Source organism: Nannospalax galili, unplaced genomic scaffold (genome assembly GCF_000622305.1).
Source record: "Nannospalax galili isolate Female #2095 unplaced genomic scaffold, S.galili_v1.0 scaffold809, whole genome shotgun sequence".
Taxonomy (NCBI): domain Eukaryota; kingdom Metazoa; phylum Chordata; class Mammalia; order Rodentia; family Spalacidae; genus Nannospalax; species Nannospalax galili.
The window spans coordinates 1086440-1106123 of NW_008360015.1; the positions used below are offsets into that span (position 1 = coordinate 1086440).

Sequence of the window (19684 nt, forward strand, 5' to 3'; positions counted from 1 at the left end):
TATATATACACATACACACATGCTTTCAAAAGAATTGCCTCCTCTTTTTAAATAATTCAATTTATTATTACTGTGTGTCTGAGTGTGGGTGCATACACGCCATGGTATGTGTGTAGAGACCAGAGGACACTTTTCAGGAGTCTCTTTGCAGCAGGGTCTCTTGTTTCTGTAACACTGGGTATTCCAGACTAGATGGCCCAGGAGCTTCCAACCACTTCCCTGTCTCCACCTCCCATCTCACCATAGGAGTGCTGGGATTACAGATGCCAGCCACCACATCTGGTTTTCTATGGGTTCTTTCAATCACATTCAGGTCGTCAGGCTTGTATAACAAGCACCTTTACCTGCTGTGCCATCTCTCTGGTCCTGGTCGTCGTCGTCGTCTTCCTCCTCTTCCTCCCCCGCCTCCTCCCCCTCCCCCTCCCCCTCCCCCCCCACTGGTGTCCATTGGAATTCTTGGAATGGGCCTCTTCTTTACTTCTGCTGATCTTTTTGTCTCTTTGTTCTGCTGTGTATGTGTCTAAATTTTCTTTTTCCTGTTGCATTTAATTTCCAGGGGCTTCCTCCTCATTCATTCAGGGATGAAGCCCAGGCCTGCCTGCCTCCCTCCCTTCCTTTCTTCCTTCCTTCCTTGGTATGCGTCACCATGCCCAGCTAAGCCTAGATTATTTTTGAAATATGAACTCCTGCTTCAGCCTCCTGAATAGCAGCACTGGCTCCTATTATTATTTTTTTTAAATTTTATTTTTATTTTTATTAGACTTGATCTCCTATATAGCTGAAGCTAACTATGTTTGCAGTTCTCCTGCCTTGGCTTCTCCAGTGCTGGGATTGTAGGCGTGTACTTGGCTCTCCTACATTTTTGTTTTGTTTTTGAGATAGGGTCTTCCTGAAGCCCCAGCTGACCCGGAACTCACTATGTAGACCAGGCTAGTATCACTCTCACAGAAATCTGCCTGCCTCTGCTGGGATCAAAGGTATGTGCCACCACACCCAGCTCCCATACTTTTTAAATAGCATCCTTTTTTCTCATGCATATAGTACCTGTATTAGTCACTTTTCTGTTGCTGTGATAGAAACACTGACCAAAGCAGTTTATAGAAGGAAGAGTTTATTTGAGCTTACGGTTCCAGGGGAATTACAGGCCATCATGGCAGGGAGGCATGGTGGTTGGAGGTAGCTAGAGCAGGAGCAGCAGAAGCTAAGCTCTCACATCATCACACAGGCACAGGAAGTAAGAGAGTGACTGGAGATCTGGCAAGGTTTAAAAATTCTGTAAGCCCACTGCCAGTGACATGCTTCCTCCAGGATAGCCACACCTTCTAAAACCTCCCAAAACAGCACCATCATCTGGGGACAAAATGTCCAAATACTTGGAGCCTATGGGGGAAATTTTCATTCAAACCACCACAGTGCCCTCTCTTAATTTTGGAAGTATTAGTTGTTTTAGTTTCATTTTCCATGTTCACACTTTGTGCTGTCTGCTTCCTCCAAGTTCCTTTTTGTCTGCTCTGTTAGTTGCTCACCTTTCCCTAAAGGATTTCCTCAAATGCCAGGTGATCTTCGGCCAAGTTTACGAGCAAGGGATTAAAATGCTAAACTGATTGAGGTTTCTTCCCTGACTGCTTCATACTCTGCCTCACATCTGCCACCACGATGGCACTTCTGGCCCTGCTGGCCCCACCTCCTGCCCTGTCAGTGCATCGTGAGCTTGTGCACTGAATATCAGCCATGGCCTAGGTTAAGATACTTTTGCTTCTCCATTGCTTGGTTTCTTTGTTTTCAAATGGAACTTGCCTCCAAAGTGGTTATAGGATTGCGTGAGCTTAGAACAGTGTCAGGCACATGGTAAGTACTCTTTAAGTATTAGTATTTCATAACCTTCTAGGACCAAGTCGCCATCATTTCCTGTGTGGATTATTTTAATATCAAACATATATTCCCCTGGGCTGGGGAGATGGCTCTGTCAATAAAGTGCTCATTGCACAAACATGCGGACTCTGAGTTTGATCTTCAGAACCTATGGACAAAGCTGGGCGTGGTGGTGCATGCTTATAACCCCAGAGTTGGGGTGGTCAAGACAGGAAGACCCCCAGGACTCCATGGCCGGCCACACTAGCCTCAGCAAAGCCCAGGTCAGTGAGAGTGAGCCCCAGGTCAGTGAGAGCGAGCCCCAGGCCAGTGAGAGACTCTTAAAGATAAAGTGGAAGGCTCTTGAGGAACAACACCTGAGGTTGATCTATTGTCTTCATACATGGGCATGTGCACCACCCACCCATACACATATGTACCTATATACATGTATCACATATGTACACATATAAACTATGTGTTCCTCTCATTGTTCTATATAAAGTAGCAGGCTCTTACCCCTTTGTTATGCCATAGCATTTCTCACCATCTGAGGCACTGTGCATTTACTTTGTCTGTTTACTCAAGAATGTAAGCTGTAGACCTGACATGGTGGTACACACCTGTAGTTCCTAGCACTTGAGAGGCAGAGGCAGGAAGACCAGGCTGAGTTCAGTTCTGGCCTGGCTACATATTGATACCCTATTCCAAAAAGAATAAGAAAATCTGCCAGGCTTGGTGGTGGTGTACACCTTTAAACCCAGCACTTGGGAGGCAGAGGCAGGCAGATTTTTAAGAGATTGAGGTCAGTCTGGTCTATATAGCAAGGTCCAGGCCAAAAAAAAAAGAGAAATTTAGGTAACAAAATCTTGGTCAGGCACCATAGACTGACAGAAGTCACCCATGCCTGATACATGTTTTGGCGGTATCCTGCTACTGTACTGTAGCTTGTCTCTGTATAGTCCACGGCCCTCCTTAGTGTTCTAGAAATAGGAGTGAATTGCTTCTTCAGTAACAGGTTTTAATGGAATAATAGGCTGAGGGAAACCAACAGTTTCCTATAAAATGATCTCATTCACAGTATTCAGTTGGCCCTGTAATTACATAACACTTCTGAAGGGGGAGAGAACAGTTGACTGACCTTGAAGATCACCTTTCAACAAGTGGATGTCCCCACGCATGGGATGACTTGTGTTCCCAGGCCTCAGGCCTGCTCAGGGGTGGTCCTCATGGGACCATCTACTGCTGGTCCTTAGTGTGCCACTTGCTCTTGTGTGTGGCTGAGTGTCTGTGGCTGACTTTATTTAGCGTTCTGCCTCATTTCCCCTTTCCGAATATTAGAATGCATTGGGAGAGTCTAGATGGTTAGTGATACTTTAAGTAGACACATTAAGAGCCAGAAACGTTTAGTGTCTTAAGGTTCTGTGAACAGGAGGCCTTGTGATTTTTGAGGTTCAGCTTGTAGTGGTTGTCCACATTGTCCCCTAAACAGTGTGAGTGTGACACACTTTACTGAGTCTCTGGGAGGCAGAGCTCCTAACCTCCTTAAACAGAAAAGCAGGGCTTGGAATCTCATTAACAGGTCAGCCCTCTCTCCCTGAGTTTCAGTTCTCAAGCAGGCACATGCTTCTCTTGTGTGAATTTCCCTAGATGAGAGGGTCTGTGAAAACAGAAAGCACCTCCCCAGAGCTTTGCGCTTGCCTTGCATGCACTTTGCCCGTCAGTTCTTTGCATTCCTGAACTAAGCCCTGTGTCCTGTGGAGACAGAAGAAGATGCCATTGACTTAACTCCTGGTGCCCTCTAGGATAGCCCCTCCACTGGTGGCATGGTGATTGTACATTAATTTGTAAAGTGGGACATGCAATAGCATACACCTATAATCCCAGCACTCAGGAGGCTGAGGCAGGAAGGTTGCTATGAGTTTGAGACCAGCCGGGTCTATATAGGAAGACTGTTTAAAAAAAAAAAAATGGGGCTAGTGTTGTACCATAGTAAAGTGCTTGCTTTGCAAGTGTGAGGATCTGAGTTTGTCTTACAGAACTCATGTAAAGGAAGCTGGACATGATAGAGCATGCTTGCAATTCTCTGCTTAGGAGGCAGAGACAGGGGGATGCCTGAGTCCACTTGCCTACTTGGCAAGTACCAGGCCAGAGAGGACCCTTTCTCGAAGTGAATATGCCTGAGGTTTCCTCAGGCCTCCACGAACTCCCTTTTGTATGTGCGCACATGTGCATATACATCTTTGCAGGTGCACATGTATGTGGGGGGGGGGAGAGGTCCGTCTTAAGTGTAGTTCCTCAAAAAAGATTTATTTTTATTTTATATGTATAAGTGTTTTGCCCATGTTTATGTAAGTGCACCCATGTGTGCAGCATGTGTAGAAGCCAGAAAAGGGCATTGGATCCCCTAAACTGGAGTTATGGATGGTTGTTATCTGCCACATGGGTGCTGGGAACCAAATCTGGGTCCTCTGAAAGAGCAGCCAGTGTTCTTAACTGCTGAGCCAGCTCTCCAGCCCCTCCCCACCCCACCCCTATTGCCTTTTGAAACAGGCTCTGTCACTGGGACCTGGGCCTTGGTGATAAGGCTAGGCTGGCTGACTTGTGATTCTTTGTTCCAGTGAGCCCCAGGAATCTGTTTCCCCCTCTCCAGTGCTAGGATCATAAGTACTTGTCACTATGCCTGGCTTTTTACAAGGTGCTAGGGTTGAACTCAGATCCTCATGCTTACATGGAAAGAACTTGACTGACCTAGGCACCTCCCCAGCCTGATTGCCTCTCCCATTAAAAAACAGTTGTCAGGGCTGGAGAGATAGCTCAGCAGTTAAGAACACTGACTGTTCATGCAGAAGACCAGGGTTTGAATCTCAGCACCCACGAGGCAGCTAACAGCTGTCCGTAACTCCAGTCCCAGGGGATCCGACAGCCTCTTCTGTCCTCCACAGGCATTGCACGACATGGGTGTACTTACCTACATGCAGGTATAATACACATTAAATAAAAATAAAAATAAAAGTTGTCACAGTGGAGGCCTGGTGGCCATGGTTAAACCCTCAAAGGAGCCTGGATTCATGTATAGGGCTTTTGTGAACTGAACTCTCTAAGAGGTCCCCCATGAGGAAGCAGGTGCCTTTGGAGTTTTCTTTGCAAAGTAGAATTGCTCTGATAGTTCATTGAGGTGAGACTGGGAAGATGAGGTCTGTGGAAATACCTGTGGAAGAGCACAGGTTGGGTAAAATCCATTTTTTAAGAAAAAAAAGTTACATATGTTTGTCAAAGAAAACAGCTATTGGCCGGGCATAGTGGTGCATGCCTTTAATCCCAGCACTTGGGAGGCAGAGGCAGGCGGATCCCTGTGAGTTCAAGGCCAGCTTGAACCAGGACAGTTGGGGCTACAGAGAGACCCTGTTTCAAAAAGACCAAAAAAAAAAAAAAGGGAACACATAAAGATAATAAATAAAATATCTTTTTAAAGATGTCGGCTGGAAACCAGAGGAGTGTCAAGATTAGAGTCCCAGTGCCCTGTAATCCCCAGTGGGTCTGGACATCGGTCTTCAATTTCTTTTTACTTGTGTCCTTTTAAAATGAGCTTGCAGGCAAGTCTCTAGTTAATACATCTGAATATGGGTTTCATTGGAGGCTCTGGGCATCCCAGTCAGATAATTGGCTGGATTTATAGTGACTAAATTAATAGCAGCTCCTGACCCATCGTGAGTCATTATGGAGAAACCCATCCTCCCCAAATTGCCTGTCTCTAAAGCAGATAATAGGTACCTACCTACCTTGTAGAGTTCCCAGAGTTTTTGCTTATTAAGTCAAGTGCTAGATAGCTATTAGGTTGCTTGGAAAACTGTAAAATCAAAACTTGTAGAATGTACTGTCGAGATGCCAGGTGTTTTCAGTGTCTTGGGGGAAATGCACCAAGTACTCTGAACCCCTAATTATCCTCCCCCTCCCCCTCCTCCTCCCTCCCCCTCCTCCTAGAGCTCTGTGAATGTATGGTGGCACACCTATCACTGTTGATGTTTTCTGATGAGTAGACAAAGAGCTAAAGAGAAACTTTGGTTTCATATTTTCCTGACAGTTGGAACTAGGAAGCTTTGTGAAGCTGGGTTTCTAGTTTAACCACTGGGGCCTGGGGATTTCAGCTGTGGTTCCTTCTTCTAGAATTTACTTCCTCTCTGTGGTTTGTGCAAACCCAGCTCACCTTCCAGCATGTCGGCTTAATTTCCTCCTTTTATGGGAGTTTTTCCCTCATGAGAAGGCAGAGGCCAACCTTGGCCTTTCAAAAGAAAGTACCAGTAAATAAAATTGTTTTTTGTTTGTTTGTTTGCTTTCTAGACTGGGTGTCTTTTATCCCAGGCTGGCCTTGAATTTAGGCAAGATGACTTTGAACTCCTGATCCTGAGTTCTGGGATTACATCCATGTGCTGGGCTGGAACCTAGGGTTTCTTGCTTGCTAAGAAGATACTGCACTGATGTATGTAGCTGCAGCCCAGCCCAATAAAAAGATTTTGAAAGTAGTAACAGAAAATGTGTACTCGAGGCTCATCTAGTAGATTTCTCCAGCAGTAATTTTTTTTTTTTTTTTGGTCTTTTTGAAACAGGGTTTTCCTGGTAGCCCCAGCTGGCCTGGAATTCACTATATAGATCAGTCTGGCCTGGATCTCACAGAGATCTGCCTGCCTCTGCCTCCTGCCTGGCTAAGCTTTTACTTTAATTATATGTCTGTGTGTGTCTGTGTGTGGGTATGTACACTTGATTGCAGTTGCCCTCAGAGGCCAGAGGGGGTGTCAGATCCCCTGGAGCCTGGAGTTGCAGGTGTTTGTGAACCATCTGATATCGGTGCTGGGAATTGAATTCAGGTCTTCTGGAAGAGCAGTTCATGCTCTTAACCACTGAGCCATCTCTCCAACTCTTGTCAGTCTTTTCATGGGACTGTAAGGCACTGAGGTTGGGCCACCTCTGTCTGCATTGAGGAAATTTGAGGGAGAACAGAAGTGCAGTGCTCTGAGAATATGGGTAGGCTCTGGGCTCAATCTTTGTACTGTGAGAAAGCAAAGCTGGGCTGGGGAGCTAGCTCACTCGGTAAAGCACTTGCCTTATATGTGTGAAAGTCTGAGTTTGATACCCAGAACCCACATAAAAAGCTGGGTGCAGTGGTTTGCATCTGTAATCCTAGCCATTGCAAGTTGGGAGATGGAGACTGAGCATCCCTTGGTGCTCACTGGGCAGCTAGGCTAGCCTACTCGGTGAAGTTCTTTGTCAGTTAGAAGCCCAGCCACAAACAAAAGAACTGTGCCTGAGATCCAACACCTGAGGTTCTCCTCTGACCTACACATGCACATGCATGCTCCCCCATGAGCATGTACAGGCATCCAAGGGGAAAAAAAAAAATAGAAAACAGAAAACAAAGCATGTGAGAAGGTGGGGCGGAGCTACTTGGCAGGACTTGCTGTTTTGAATATGGCTTTGACTTTTCATGCCTACCTAATGACTCACAGATGACCAATTTGTGAATCAGATAATCGGGTTGACCTTCAGGCAGCCCTGTGATCCAGTTTTATAAGAAGTGCATTAGTACTTGATAAAACTAGGGAACTCCTGGATGCTTGCTTATGTGACAAGTACTTTAACTGCTGAGTCACCCCCTCAGCTGTCAACATTTTTTCTGAGGCAGGGTCTTGCTATGTGTAGCCTAGGCTGGCTTCAAACTTACAATCCTCCTGCCTCAGCTTCCTGATCCAGAATTATTGATGTGTACCACCCAGCCCAGCTTGCCCACCACATTTTAACATCTCTGAATTTTCATACATCACACTTGCTGAAGAGAGGAGAAGGTAATTTAATGCCAGCTTTGTGGAGTTTGAGAAGGGGACCCCCAGAAGGCTACCGCTGCCTTAGTGGGCAACAGAAGACTTGGGTTAAAGTACACTAGGGTTCCATAAGAGTTCAGAGTTAACCCTGTAGCTAGATGCTTCAGAGCCCTTTTATCTAGGAGGTAGAACTCCAAAACTTTTTGGGGGGATATATTTATGTGTATGAGTGTTTTGCCTGCATGAACATAAGTGCAGCATGTGTATGCACTGCCCATGGAGGCCATAAGAGGGCGTCAGATTCCTTGGAACTATAGTTACCGAAGGTTGTTAGCTGCCATGTAGGTGCTAGGAACTGAACCTGGGTCCTCTGCAAGAGCAGCCAGTGCTGTTAACCATTGAGCCATCTTTCCAGCTCCAAGGGTAGGAATAAATCTTAACACTTGTTTTCGGAGTCTGGCTGTGCTGTTCTCCCTCCTTGAGCTCTGGGTGTATCAGTTTCCTCATCTGTGACATTGAGCTTATCCAGTTACCCGGGTGTTGTGATGATCAAATAGAATGATGCTGTGTTTCATCAATCCAATGCAATTGACTATAAGCCATAACTTTCCTTTTATACTGTTACAAAGAATGAATACTGCCAGATAAACCAACTTGGTTTCAAGCATGATGCACCCAAAATTCAGAAATGTTAAAACGTGGTGGGCAAGCTGGGCAGGGTGGTGTGCATCTATAATTCTGGCACTCAGGAAGCTGAGACAGGAGGATTCTAAGTTTGAGGCCACCCTAGGCTACATAACAAGAATCTGTTTCAGAGAAAAAAAATGAGGTCTGAGGAGATGATTCAATGGTTAAAGTACTTGCCTCACAGTCAAGAAGCCTGGAGTTCAGATCCCCAGAACCCATGTGAATGGCAGATGGGTGTGGTGGCCCACCTGTAATTCCAGCCTTGGAAGGTGGAGACTTTGGATCCTAGAACAAGTTGGCTGACTGAACTAGCTGTGTCCACAAGCTCTGGGTTTCATTGAGAGATCCTACCTCAAAATAATAAGATGCAAAAGTGAGCACGAAGATTCCTGATCTCAACCTCTAGCCTTCACAAGCACATGCACATATGTGAACATAACACGTACACACACATGCACCCACACATATGGAAACATATGTACACATGAAAAACATAAGTAGTAGACAAACTGTTCATAAAATCTTACATGTTGAACATGAAAGCACTTGCCTCTATAATCCTCTGAGGTCATTAATGTTTGATCTTTATTTGTGAGTTCAGGGGGGTGAGTTAGAGTTTTAAAAATCAGTTTCAGTGGAGGGACTAGGAAGATGCTCAGTCAGCAAAGGGCTTCCTGAGCAAGCATGAGGACCTGCGTTTGACCCCCAGCACCCATGTAAAAAAGCCAGATTCAGTAGTGCACACATGCCATCCTTGTACTCAGGAAACAGAGACAGGAGGATGCCTGGGACTTGTTGACCAACCATTCTGGCCTAATTAGATTCGAGTTCACTGAGAGACCTTGTTTCAAAAAAATACCGTGAAGAGCAACTAAGGCACCTGGTATCAACTTATGTCGTCCACACACAAACATGTACACACAGACACAAAGAATAAATACCAGTGGAAAGCCCTAGTCAGACCACATAAAGTGCCTAGCCAGCTGCAGGGAGGAGGAAAAGAAGGACCCCTTTTTGTCTCCATTTGTGGAAAAGTGGCTCCCAGGGGCTCAGGCCCTGTACACGTTTCCTGGGTGTCTGAAAAAGTGCCTGGTTAGAAATTCCTTATTCTCAGGAAAGGTTGCTTTATACTGATTTTCCTTCAGTTTGGCTTTGAGCCATGAGGTTTCCTCCTGTGTTAATAATTGTATGGAATCGTCTTTCTTCTAGACTTTTTTTCGTTTTTGTTTTCTGAGACAGCGTCTCCTTGTAGCTCCAGCTGGCCTGGAACTCATTATGTAGATCCACTGGCCTCAGCCCCAGTAGTGCAGGGATTAAAGTGCCACCACACCTGGCCCTCCTTCTAGATTTTTTGACTAAGAACTTGTTGGTTCTTTTTTTAAAAATCTTTGTGTGTCTGTGTGTATGCACATACATTAATTTTTGTGTGTATATGTCATGACAGAAGATAACCTCAGGTGGTGGTCCTTACCTACCATTGCTGCATATGCTAGGCTGGCTGGCTTGTAAGCTTCCAGAGAGTCTCCAGTCTCCACCTCCCATCTAGCCCTAGGAATGCTAGGATGTGCAGAGCATTACAGATGTGCCCTACAGTGTTTGACTTTACAAGGGTGTTGGGGATCTGAACTCGGGTCCTTGCATTTACTCAGGAAGCACTTTACTCACTGAACCACCCCCATAGCCCTACTTGCAGATTATTTTTTTGTTTGGGTTTGGTTTTTTAAAAAACATTATTTGTGTATGAGTGTATTGCCTGCATGTAGGTAGGTACATTCATGTCATGCAGTGCCTGTGGAGGCCAGAAGAGGGCATTGGATCCCCTGGAACTGGAGTTACGGACAGTTGTTAGCCACCATGTACGTACTGGGAATCAAATCTGGATCCTCTGGAAGAGCAGCCCACCAGTGCTCTTAACTGCTGAGCCATCTCTCCAGCCCTGGTTTTGTTTTTTGTTGTTTTTTTTTTTGTTGCTGTTAAAATTATTTTTATGTGTATGAGTATTAAGCCTGCATGTATGTAAGTGCACTGTGTCGTGCCGTGCCCTTGGAGGACAGAAGAGGGTGTTGGACCCCCTGGAACTGGAGTTACAGATGGTTGTTAGCTGCCATGTGGGTGCTGAGATTCCCTACTTGCAGATTATTTTTTTGTTTGGGTTTGGTTTTTTAAAAAACATTATTTGTGTATGAGTGTATTGCCTGCATGTAGGTAGGTACATTCATGTCATGCAGTGCCTGTGGAGGCCAGAAGAGGGCATTGGATCCCCTGGAACTGGAGTTACGGACAGTTGTTAGCCACCATGTACGTACTGGGAATCAAATCTGGATCCTCTGGAAGAGCAGCCCACCAGTGCTCTTAACTGCTGAGCCATCTCTCCAGCCCTGGTTTTGTTTTTTGTTGTTTTTTTTTTTGTTGCTGTTAAAATTATTTTTATGTGTATGAGTATTAAGCCTGCATGTATGTAAGTGCACTGTGTCGTGCCGTGCCCTTGGAGGACAGAAGAGGGTGTTGGACCCCCTGGAACTGGAGTTACAGATGGTTGTTAGCTGCCATGTGGGTGCTGAGATTCAAACCCTGGTCTTCTGCAAGAACAGCTAGTGCTCTTTACCACTGAGCCATCTCTCCAGCCCCCTGGTTTTTTGTTTTGTTTTGTTTTTTTGAGACGGTCTCACTGTATCCCCAGCTGGCCTGGAACTCACTGAACCAGGCTGTCCTCAATCTCACAGAGCTCCACCTTCCTCTGCCTCCCAAATGCTGGGATTAAAGACGTGTGCAGCAGACTCCTGACAGCCCTTGGGTTACTGTATTCTGATGATGCACAGATTCCAGAAAGGCTCGGCCAGCTTCTCAGCTCCACTGTTAGCCACTTAACATCAGTATTCTTATTCAAATAGACCTTTGGTTACTGGAAAATAACTTAATCCTGTTTGAAGTTCATTTTAGGCCTCTCATATCTTCATCAGTGCATATATACTGGGCTTTGGGATCTGTTCATAGGGCATAGAGTCTGTAAAGGGGGGACACATGTTAACCATGGCGACAAAACTCCTGTGGAATACATGGCCAGAGTTCATTCCACCATGCACAAGTCATGTGCCTCGGACATGCTGCATGCATCGGGGCCAGGTGTTTCACTCTGTGCTGTTTTAGATTCTTTCCAGATATTGGTAATCTTCACCATAATTCTGGGAAAATACCTGGCCACCCACATTGAGGAACATTCCACATGTAACTGATCAGTTCTCTTCAGATTATCAAAGTTAGGGAGACTGAAGACTGTGAGAGCTGGGAGGAGACTGGAAATAGTCTCAACTTGGGTATTGGTAGGGCTGTAGTGGAAAAACCAATCAAAGGGAAGCCTGAAGCTTAGCCAAGCCCATGGTGCCAGTTTTATCCTAGAGTTGAAGTGTGCCTCCAAGTATAAGATCTGGACATTAGTGGGAGCTGGGTGAAGGGTGTTAGAAACATGTCTCTAAAGCTTCAGTTGTTTTTTGTTTTTTTTTTATTTAATTTTTTTATTTTATGTGTATGCGTGTATTGCCTGCATGTAGGTAAATGCACCTGTGTCATGCAGTGCCCACGGAGGTCAGAAAAGACTGTTGGATTCCCTGGGACTGGAGTTATAGACAGTTGTTACCTGCCATGTGGGTGCTGGGATTTGAACCCCGGTCTTCTGCAAGAACAACCAGTATTCTTAACCACTGAGCCATCTCTCCAGCCCTAAGCTTTGGTTAAAATAAAAAGTTGGAAAAAACCAAGCAGCTTCTTGCCCTGGGTTGGCCATCACTTGACCTCCTTTTGAGCAGCTAAATGTTATTTTTTTATTACCCCTTGGTCCCATTTATATGTAGAAGAAAAGATGTTGGTTTGGGTAATTAAAGTTGACTTTGGAATTGTGTGTTTTTAACATACTCTGTCTCTTTGCAGGGGAGGCACCTGCTGCAGAAGTTCCTGCCTTGTTTGTGATCCTGTCGGTGTGCAGTTTAATAATACTAATAGTATTAATTGCAAACTGTGTTTCCTGCTGTAAGGATCCAGAAATAGACTTTAAGGTTAGTACAGAAGGCAAGGACATTTAAAATAATCTTTTTTAAAAATGGAGTGTGTGTGTATGTGTGTGTGTGTGTGTGTGTGTGTGTGTGTGTGTGTGTATGTGTATGTGTATGTGTGTGTGTACATGCATGTGGAGACTAGAGACCAGTCTTGGATGTCATCCTCAGGAACACTATCCACCTTCTTTGAGATAGGGTCTCTTGTTGGTTCAGAGTTGGCTAAGTAGACTAGATTGACTAAACAGGGATCCTCCTGTCTTCACCTCCCCAGTGCTGGGCTACCACACCTAGCATTTTATTTTTTTTTTTAATTTATGCTTTTTTTTGGGGGGGGCGTTCTTTTTTGAGATAGGGTCTCCCTGTAGCCCCAGCTGTCCTGGAACTCACTCTGTAGACCAGGCTGGCCTTGAACTCACAGAGATCTGCCTTCCTCTGCCTCCCGAGTGCTGGGATTAAAGGCATGAGCCACTATGCCTGGCAATTTATACTTTCATGTGTATGAGTATATTGCCTACATGTATGTAAGTATACCAGTGTCATGCAATGCCTGCAGAGGTCAGAAAAAGGCATTAGATTCCCCTGGAACTGGAGTTGTGGACACTTGTTAGCTGCCATGTGGGTGTTGGGAATTGAACCTAGGACTGCTGCAAGAGCAGCTGGTGCTCTTAACCACTGAGCCATCTCTCCAGCCCCTCATACCTAGCTTTTTTTTTTTTTTGTCTTTTTGAGACAGGGTCTCCCTGTAGCTCCAGCTGTCCTGGAACTCACTCTGTAGACCAGGCTGGCCTCGAACTCACAAGAGATCCGCCTGCTTCTGCCTCCCAAGTGCTGGGATTAAAGGTGTGCGCCACCGTGCCCCGCCATACTTAGCATTTTTACATGCATTCTGGGGATTGAACTCAGGTCCTCATACTTGCAAGGCAAGTACTTTACTGACTGAGCCATCTCCCTAGCCCTAAAATCATCTTCTAATGTATTTATCAATAGCATTGCTGTGTATCTTGGGAGCTGGGATCGCCAGACTTTTTCTGCACGAGTCAGATTTGTCAGTGTTTCTATAAATAGTAAATATTGTGGGGCACACTGTCTCTGTCATAGCATCCCCACCCTCCACTTTGCCACTATAATGCTTCATCAATGGCAGATGCTCTGTTGACAAATGGGCGGCCTGGCTTTGTGTCAGGAGAATTTGATTGACAAAAGTAGGTAGCTTGGATTTGGCTCATTGCTGTAGTTTGCCAGCCATGTCTTAGAGACTCTGTGTGTGTGTGTGTGTGTGTGTGTATGTTCTTTGTGTGCAAGTGCATTTGCACATAGAGATCAGTGGTCAGCCTTGTGTTGTTTCTCAAGAGCTTTCCACTTTGTTTTTTGTTTTTTTAATTTTTTTTTGAGACAGAGTCTCTCACTGGAACCTGGGACTTACAGATTAGGCTAGACTGACTGGCCAGTAAGCTGCAGAGATCCATCAGTCTTCTCCCCCCCAGCACTGGGATTACAAGCACATACCTGGCACATGCCAGACTTTTTACATGCATACTAGAGATTGAACTCAGATCCTCATACTTGCACAGGAAATATTTATCAACTGAGCCTAGAAGAACAGGCTGTTTGATTTCTCTCAGGCTTTCGTATAGATGGATAAATTTGTAGTCACTAGCTCACTGAAGGAAAGGGATTCCCCCAATGTTTTGTATATGAGGAAGAGTCTGGGAAAAACTCAAGTTTATCTCTATAAACCTTAATTCCCTGAAGAGAGAGTACTCTTCTGACTGTAAGGTCCTATATAAGGAGAGCTAAAAGAGGGCCTGGTGTCATAGCAACAGATGGATGGAACTCCTGCCCTAGAAATGACTGCATGCCTGCTGACATGTTAGAACTCCAACAAGCTGGGTGTGATGACTACACACATGTAATTCCAGCACTTGGGAGGCTGAGGGGAGGATTGCTAGTTTAAGGGCAGCCTGGATGACATAGTGAGACCCTTATCAAAAAAAAAAACAACAAAAAAAAAACCCCAAGGACAGGGGGTATAGCTCAGTAGTAGGCACTTGCTGAGCAAGTACAGGGCCCTGGATTTGATCCTCAGTACTGCCAGAAAATAAAATAATATAAAAAAAGAATACATGGGGAAGAGAAGAGGAAGGACTGCATGCATGCAGAAAAAGTAGTCCTTGTTGTAGATTCTGCTGATGGTATTAGTGCTATCCTAGAAGTCCTGAGGGCTATTGCTCACATCTGAAAACAAAGTTTTCCTCCTGATTCTTCATTTCCCTGGGCTGATGGGACTTGATTTCTAGGCCCTTATGCCTGATTTTTTTGTTGCTGTCTTGTTTTTGTTATTTGCACACATACATGTGTGTGCATGTTTCCACATACATGTAGAGGTCAGAGGTCAGCCTTGTATGTTGTTCCTCAGGAGCCATCTACCTTTTGATTTTTTTGATTTTGAGATGGAGTTTCTGAAGGGGACCTGGGGCTTGACTGGCCAGCAAGCCCCAGGGATCCTCCTCTCTCCCTCTTCCCAGTGCTAGGATTACAAGTGCCCCTGTGCCCAGCTTTGTACGTGGATGCTGGGGCTCAGACTCAGGTCTTCATGCTTACACAGCAGGCACTTAACCGACTGAGCCATTTCCGCAGGCTTCTTCATGCCTGTTTAGTGTGCTCTCGTCACTTGGAGTCTGTGGTACCTCTGAGGAGATAGGAAAGTACACCATCCTCTTGGCTCAGCACTGGGTCCTGCACAGAAAGTTAAACACCAAGGAGACAGTAGGGGATCACAGTCTGCAGAAACTGTGGCCTGCGGGCAATCTGTGGGCACCTGTGGACTTCGTGCACTACCCCACCCTGGGTCTCACATCACTGCACACAGTGGGAACTTCCTGATTCCTCTGCTGAGAGCACAACTATAGATAGAGAATTTGTGTTCACTGGCCACCAGTCTTGCGAGGGACTTTGCATAGAAACCTGGTCACTTGGGGACAAAGATAAAGTCTATAGCGTAGGGATACCAAAGCCTGGCCCTTGCCTTGCCTTAAATTATTCTCACATGTTTGAATGTGAGTATTGAGGGATCTGTTTGTGCTGCAGCTGGGAGGCTGGGAATCTGCATCACTTGCCAGCTGCCAGGTGGGTGTGATGCAGGACCTGCACTGTGCCAAGCGCTCTAGCTCCAGAGTCCAACTAGATGAGAGTATTAATTGACATTGATGACATTGGTTGGTTTCCTTTGGACTTAGAGAGTTCTGTAGCTTAAGTGCTAAATGGCCCTAGGGAAGACAGTTCACAGACCAAGAACCTATAGTAGGCCTTACCTGATGATGATGGTAGTGATGATCATGATGTATCTGCTCTCTGAACCTTTAGAGTCATCTACTGGTATGTCATATTGCTGCTAAGTTTTTGTTTTGTTTTGATTTTAGAATATTTTTATTCCAAAGAGAGGCAATTTTTAATGCAGTTTTCCAGAAATAACTTGAAGCAGGTTACATAAAAAATATATACAATGAAGTTTAAGGGGGGGAAAAATAAGAATAAGAAATCAAAGGATGGGGCTGGAGAGATGGCTCAGTGGTTAAGAGCACTGACTGCTCTTGTAGAGGAAGGACCTAGGTTCAATTCTCAGCACCCACATGGTGGCTACGAACCGTCCTTAACTCCAGTTCCACGGGAGTCCAAAGCCCTCTTCTGACCTCCATGGCATTGCATGACACGGGTGTACTCACATGCAGGCAATACACTCATACACTTAAAATTTTAAAAAAAAGGAAATCAAAGGATTTGCCAACATGGAGTCAACTTTGGTGGAATAATGAAGATTTCCATTAGCTCTGTTCTGTTCTTTTCTTTTTTTTGGAAAACCCTAATGAGTTTATTGGGTTTGCTAACAGAGCAAAGGGTGGGGGTTTATTTATAGAAGAGTAGGAGCCCCCTTCCCCCCATTTATAGCTGTGCTGGAAAATCCACACTCAAATATAGATCTTGTGGCTTCCAGACAGCTGCAAAAAATGGGGAGAGGTGCCTCATGGCATTCTCAGCTTATATGCCCTTAGCCCCTCCCCCACATTCAGCTAAGGTGGACTGATTGGGTGGGAGGGGTAACTGACTCCCCCCTAGACTCCTTGGCGAGCTTGGGAAGGAGGTGTGACTATAGCTTGCCGGCATAGTGGTTGGAGGACACTTCCAGTTAACACTCCACCCCTTCCTCTGGCTCTTACGTTCTTTCCATCCACCTCTTCCACCAAAGTTCGCGAGCCTTGGAGGGGGTGATAGGTGTGGGACGATCTTCCTCCCATTGTGGCAAGGCAGTGAACTTTCGAGTCTCTGAATCATCTGTTTTCCATGGGTTATTGGCCCATTTCAGTGGGATTCCATTTACACCACATGGAGGCCGGATCCAGGCACTCTCAGGATCCAGGTGCTCTCAGGCCAGCTGCTGAGGTCTTAGCCCCTACACCTGGTGGAGGCCAGATCAGGCACTCTCAGGCTGTCTGCCAAGTTCTCAGCCCCTGCCAGGGATAACTTTGAACTCCTGATCCTCCTGCCTCTACCTCCCAAGTACAGGAAGCCATCATACCTACCTTCCTCCCACTTTTGTGCCAGAGTTTCAACATGCAACCTAGGCTGGCCTTGAACTTGCTATGTAACTCAGGCCTTGAACCGGGATCCTCCTGGCTCTGACTTCCTAGTGCTGGGATTACAGGCCTACACCATCACACCCAACTTTGAACAGTTTCTTTTCAGAAGCATCTGTAACAAATTGAATTTATAGTACCTTGTTTTTTCTGCCTTTCCCCCACATAAGTAGCAATAATGTTAATACAGTCAAGAACATATATGACATTTATAAGAGTCCATAGGCATGTAAAAACCTAAATGTCAGAAACCTATCATTACTACTTGTAGTTTCTTGTGTTGGGGTGGGGGGGGGCATGAGGGCAGGTGATAGAAAGAAGGAAGAGTCTTCTACCATCTCTTCTCTGCTTCTGTTTTGGTGCCCTGAAGGAAGACACTTGGTACACTTGGTAATTATCTAAAGGAAGGAATGACTTGATCTTCAGTAACTGTGTTAGTTCACCTGGGCCTCAGGGGACACCCAACCCACAGGAATGAAGGTAAGAAAGAGTCAGGAGAACATTCTGGCCAGTGGAGTCATTTAAGATTCCCACAGCCTGGTAGTTACACTCTCAGTTGTTTTTTGTTTTGTGGTGCTGGGGATGGAACCCAAGGCCTGGTAAATGCTAGGCAAGTGTTCTACCTCTGAGCCACATCCCCCAACCCCTTACTGGGGAGTTCTAGGCAGGGGCTCTACCACTGAGCCACACCAGCCCCTCACTGGGGGATTCTAGGCAGGTGCTCTACCACTGAGCCACACCCCAGCCCCTCACTGGGGGATCCTAGGCAGTTGCTCTACCACTGAGCCACACCCCAGCCCCTCACTGGGGGATTCTAGGCAGGTGCTCTACCACTGAGCCACTCTCCAGCCCTTTACTGGGAGATTCTAGGCAGGTGCTCTACTGCTGAGCCACACCCCAGCCCCTCACTGGCAGATTCTAGGCAAATGGCCCTCTGATGAATCACACTACTAGGTGTTTTGTTTTTGAATTTTATTTATTTTGAAACATAGTCTACTAATTGCCTAGGCTGGCTTTGAACTTTCTATCCTTATGCCTCCTGAGTAGCTGAGATTACAAACCTGTGCCACCACATGCAGCTTCTGGTTCTGTTTTGAAGTTGCCTTTAGAAAACCACATGTTCTCATATGGTAATTACTCTGACATGCTACAAAGGTGTCTTTGGTTCAGAACCTGATGATTTTCTACCCAGTTTAGTAGTTTTTCCATTGTTAACTTTTTATAGAGAAATATGACTTGCTTAAATATCTGAAATTTCAAGCTGTATTTCAATAGAAATCACATTACAATTAGAACTTTAATTAGAGAACTTCAAAATAAGATTAACTTTTTCTTTTATTTTTTAAAAAATTTATTTTTATTTTATGTGTCTGAGTGTATTGCCTGCATGTGTGTAAAGTGCACCCATGTCGTGCAATGCATGCAGAGATCAGAAGAAGGTGTCAGATCCTCTGGAACTGGAGCTACAGATGGTTGTTAACTACCATGTGGGTGCTGGGAATTGAAACCAGGTCCTCTGCAAGAACAGTCGGTGCTCTTAACCATCTTTCCACCCCTTCTTTTGATCTTTTGAGACAGGGTCTTCCTGTAGCCCTAGCTCGCCTATAACTTGCTGTGTAGACCAGGCTGGCCTGGATCTCACAGAGATCCACCTGCCTCTGCCTCCCAAGTGCAAGTGCTGGGATTAAAGGTGTGCACTACCAGCATAAAAATAACTTTTGACCCAGTTTGCAAAGGAATTTTGAAAGTAAATAATGATTTTTTTTTTCTGTCTTTTTGAGACAGGGTCTCCCTGTAGCCCCAGCTGTCCTGGAACTCACTATGTAGACCAGGCTGGCCTCGAACTCACAAAGATCCACCTGCCTCTGCCTCCGCCTCCCAAGTACTGGGATTAAAGGTGTGCGCTACCACACCTGGCTGTAAATAATGATTTTAAAAGAATTGTTTAATCTCTTTTTGTTGTTGTTGTTTAATCTCTTAACAATTAAAATTTTTATTTTTCTTTTTTATATGTATTAGTGTTTTGCCTGTATTATGTAAGTGCATTATGTGCATGTAATGTTCACGAAGGAACTGGAGTTTAGGATAGTTGTTAGCTGCCATATCGGTGCTGGGAGTCAAACCTGGGTCTTCTGCAAAAGCATTCAGTGCTCTTAACCACTGAGCCATCTCTCTAGGCCCCCTTTTAACAATTCAAAAGTAAACTTTTGTGCCTGGAAAAGTATTTTATGTTAATTTCTGTGAACCTTTTAGACATTTTTGGATTTAACTTCAAGTTATCAGTTTTTAAATATTTTATTTTTATTTTATGTGTATGAGTGTATTGCCTGCATGTATGTGAGTGCACCCATGTCCTGCAATGCCATGGAAGTCAGAAGAGGGCTTCCGATTCCCCTGGAACTGGAGTTAAGGATAGCTACCATGTGGGTGCTGGGAATTGAACCCAGGTCCTTTGCAAGAGCAGTCAGTGCTCTTAACTGCTGACTCTCCAGCCCCAGTTACCAGTTTTTTTAATTACATAAAATATTTGTTACTTATTTTCAATCTTATGTATTCTCAAGGCAGATTATTCTCAGCACTTAGGAAATGGAAGCAGAAGGATCAGGAGTTCTAGGTCCTGCCTCAGATACATAGTGAGTTCAGTGCCAGC

General features: G+C 45.2%; 1 protein-coding gene across 3 annotated transcripts in view; it reads left to right on the top strand.

Moving 5' to 3' along the window:
• The window catches only part of Lmtk2 (lemur tyrosine kinase 2), a 111930-nt gene that overhangs the window by 19531 nt on the left and 72715 nt on the right, over window positions 1–19684 (top strand). For all 3 annotated transcript variants that reach the window (XM_008824019.2, XM_029559102.1, XM_008824020.2), the window contains exon 2: window positions 12279–12403. In XM_008824019.2, the coding sequence (XP_008822241.1) occupies window positions 12279–12403 (125 nt within the window). The remainder of the gene's footprint in view (window positions 1–12278; window positions 12404–19684) is intronic.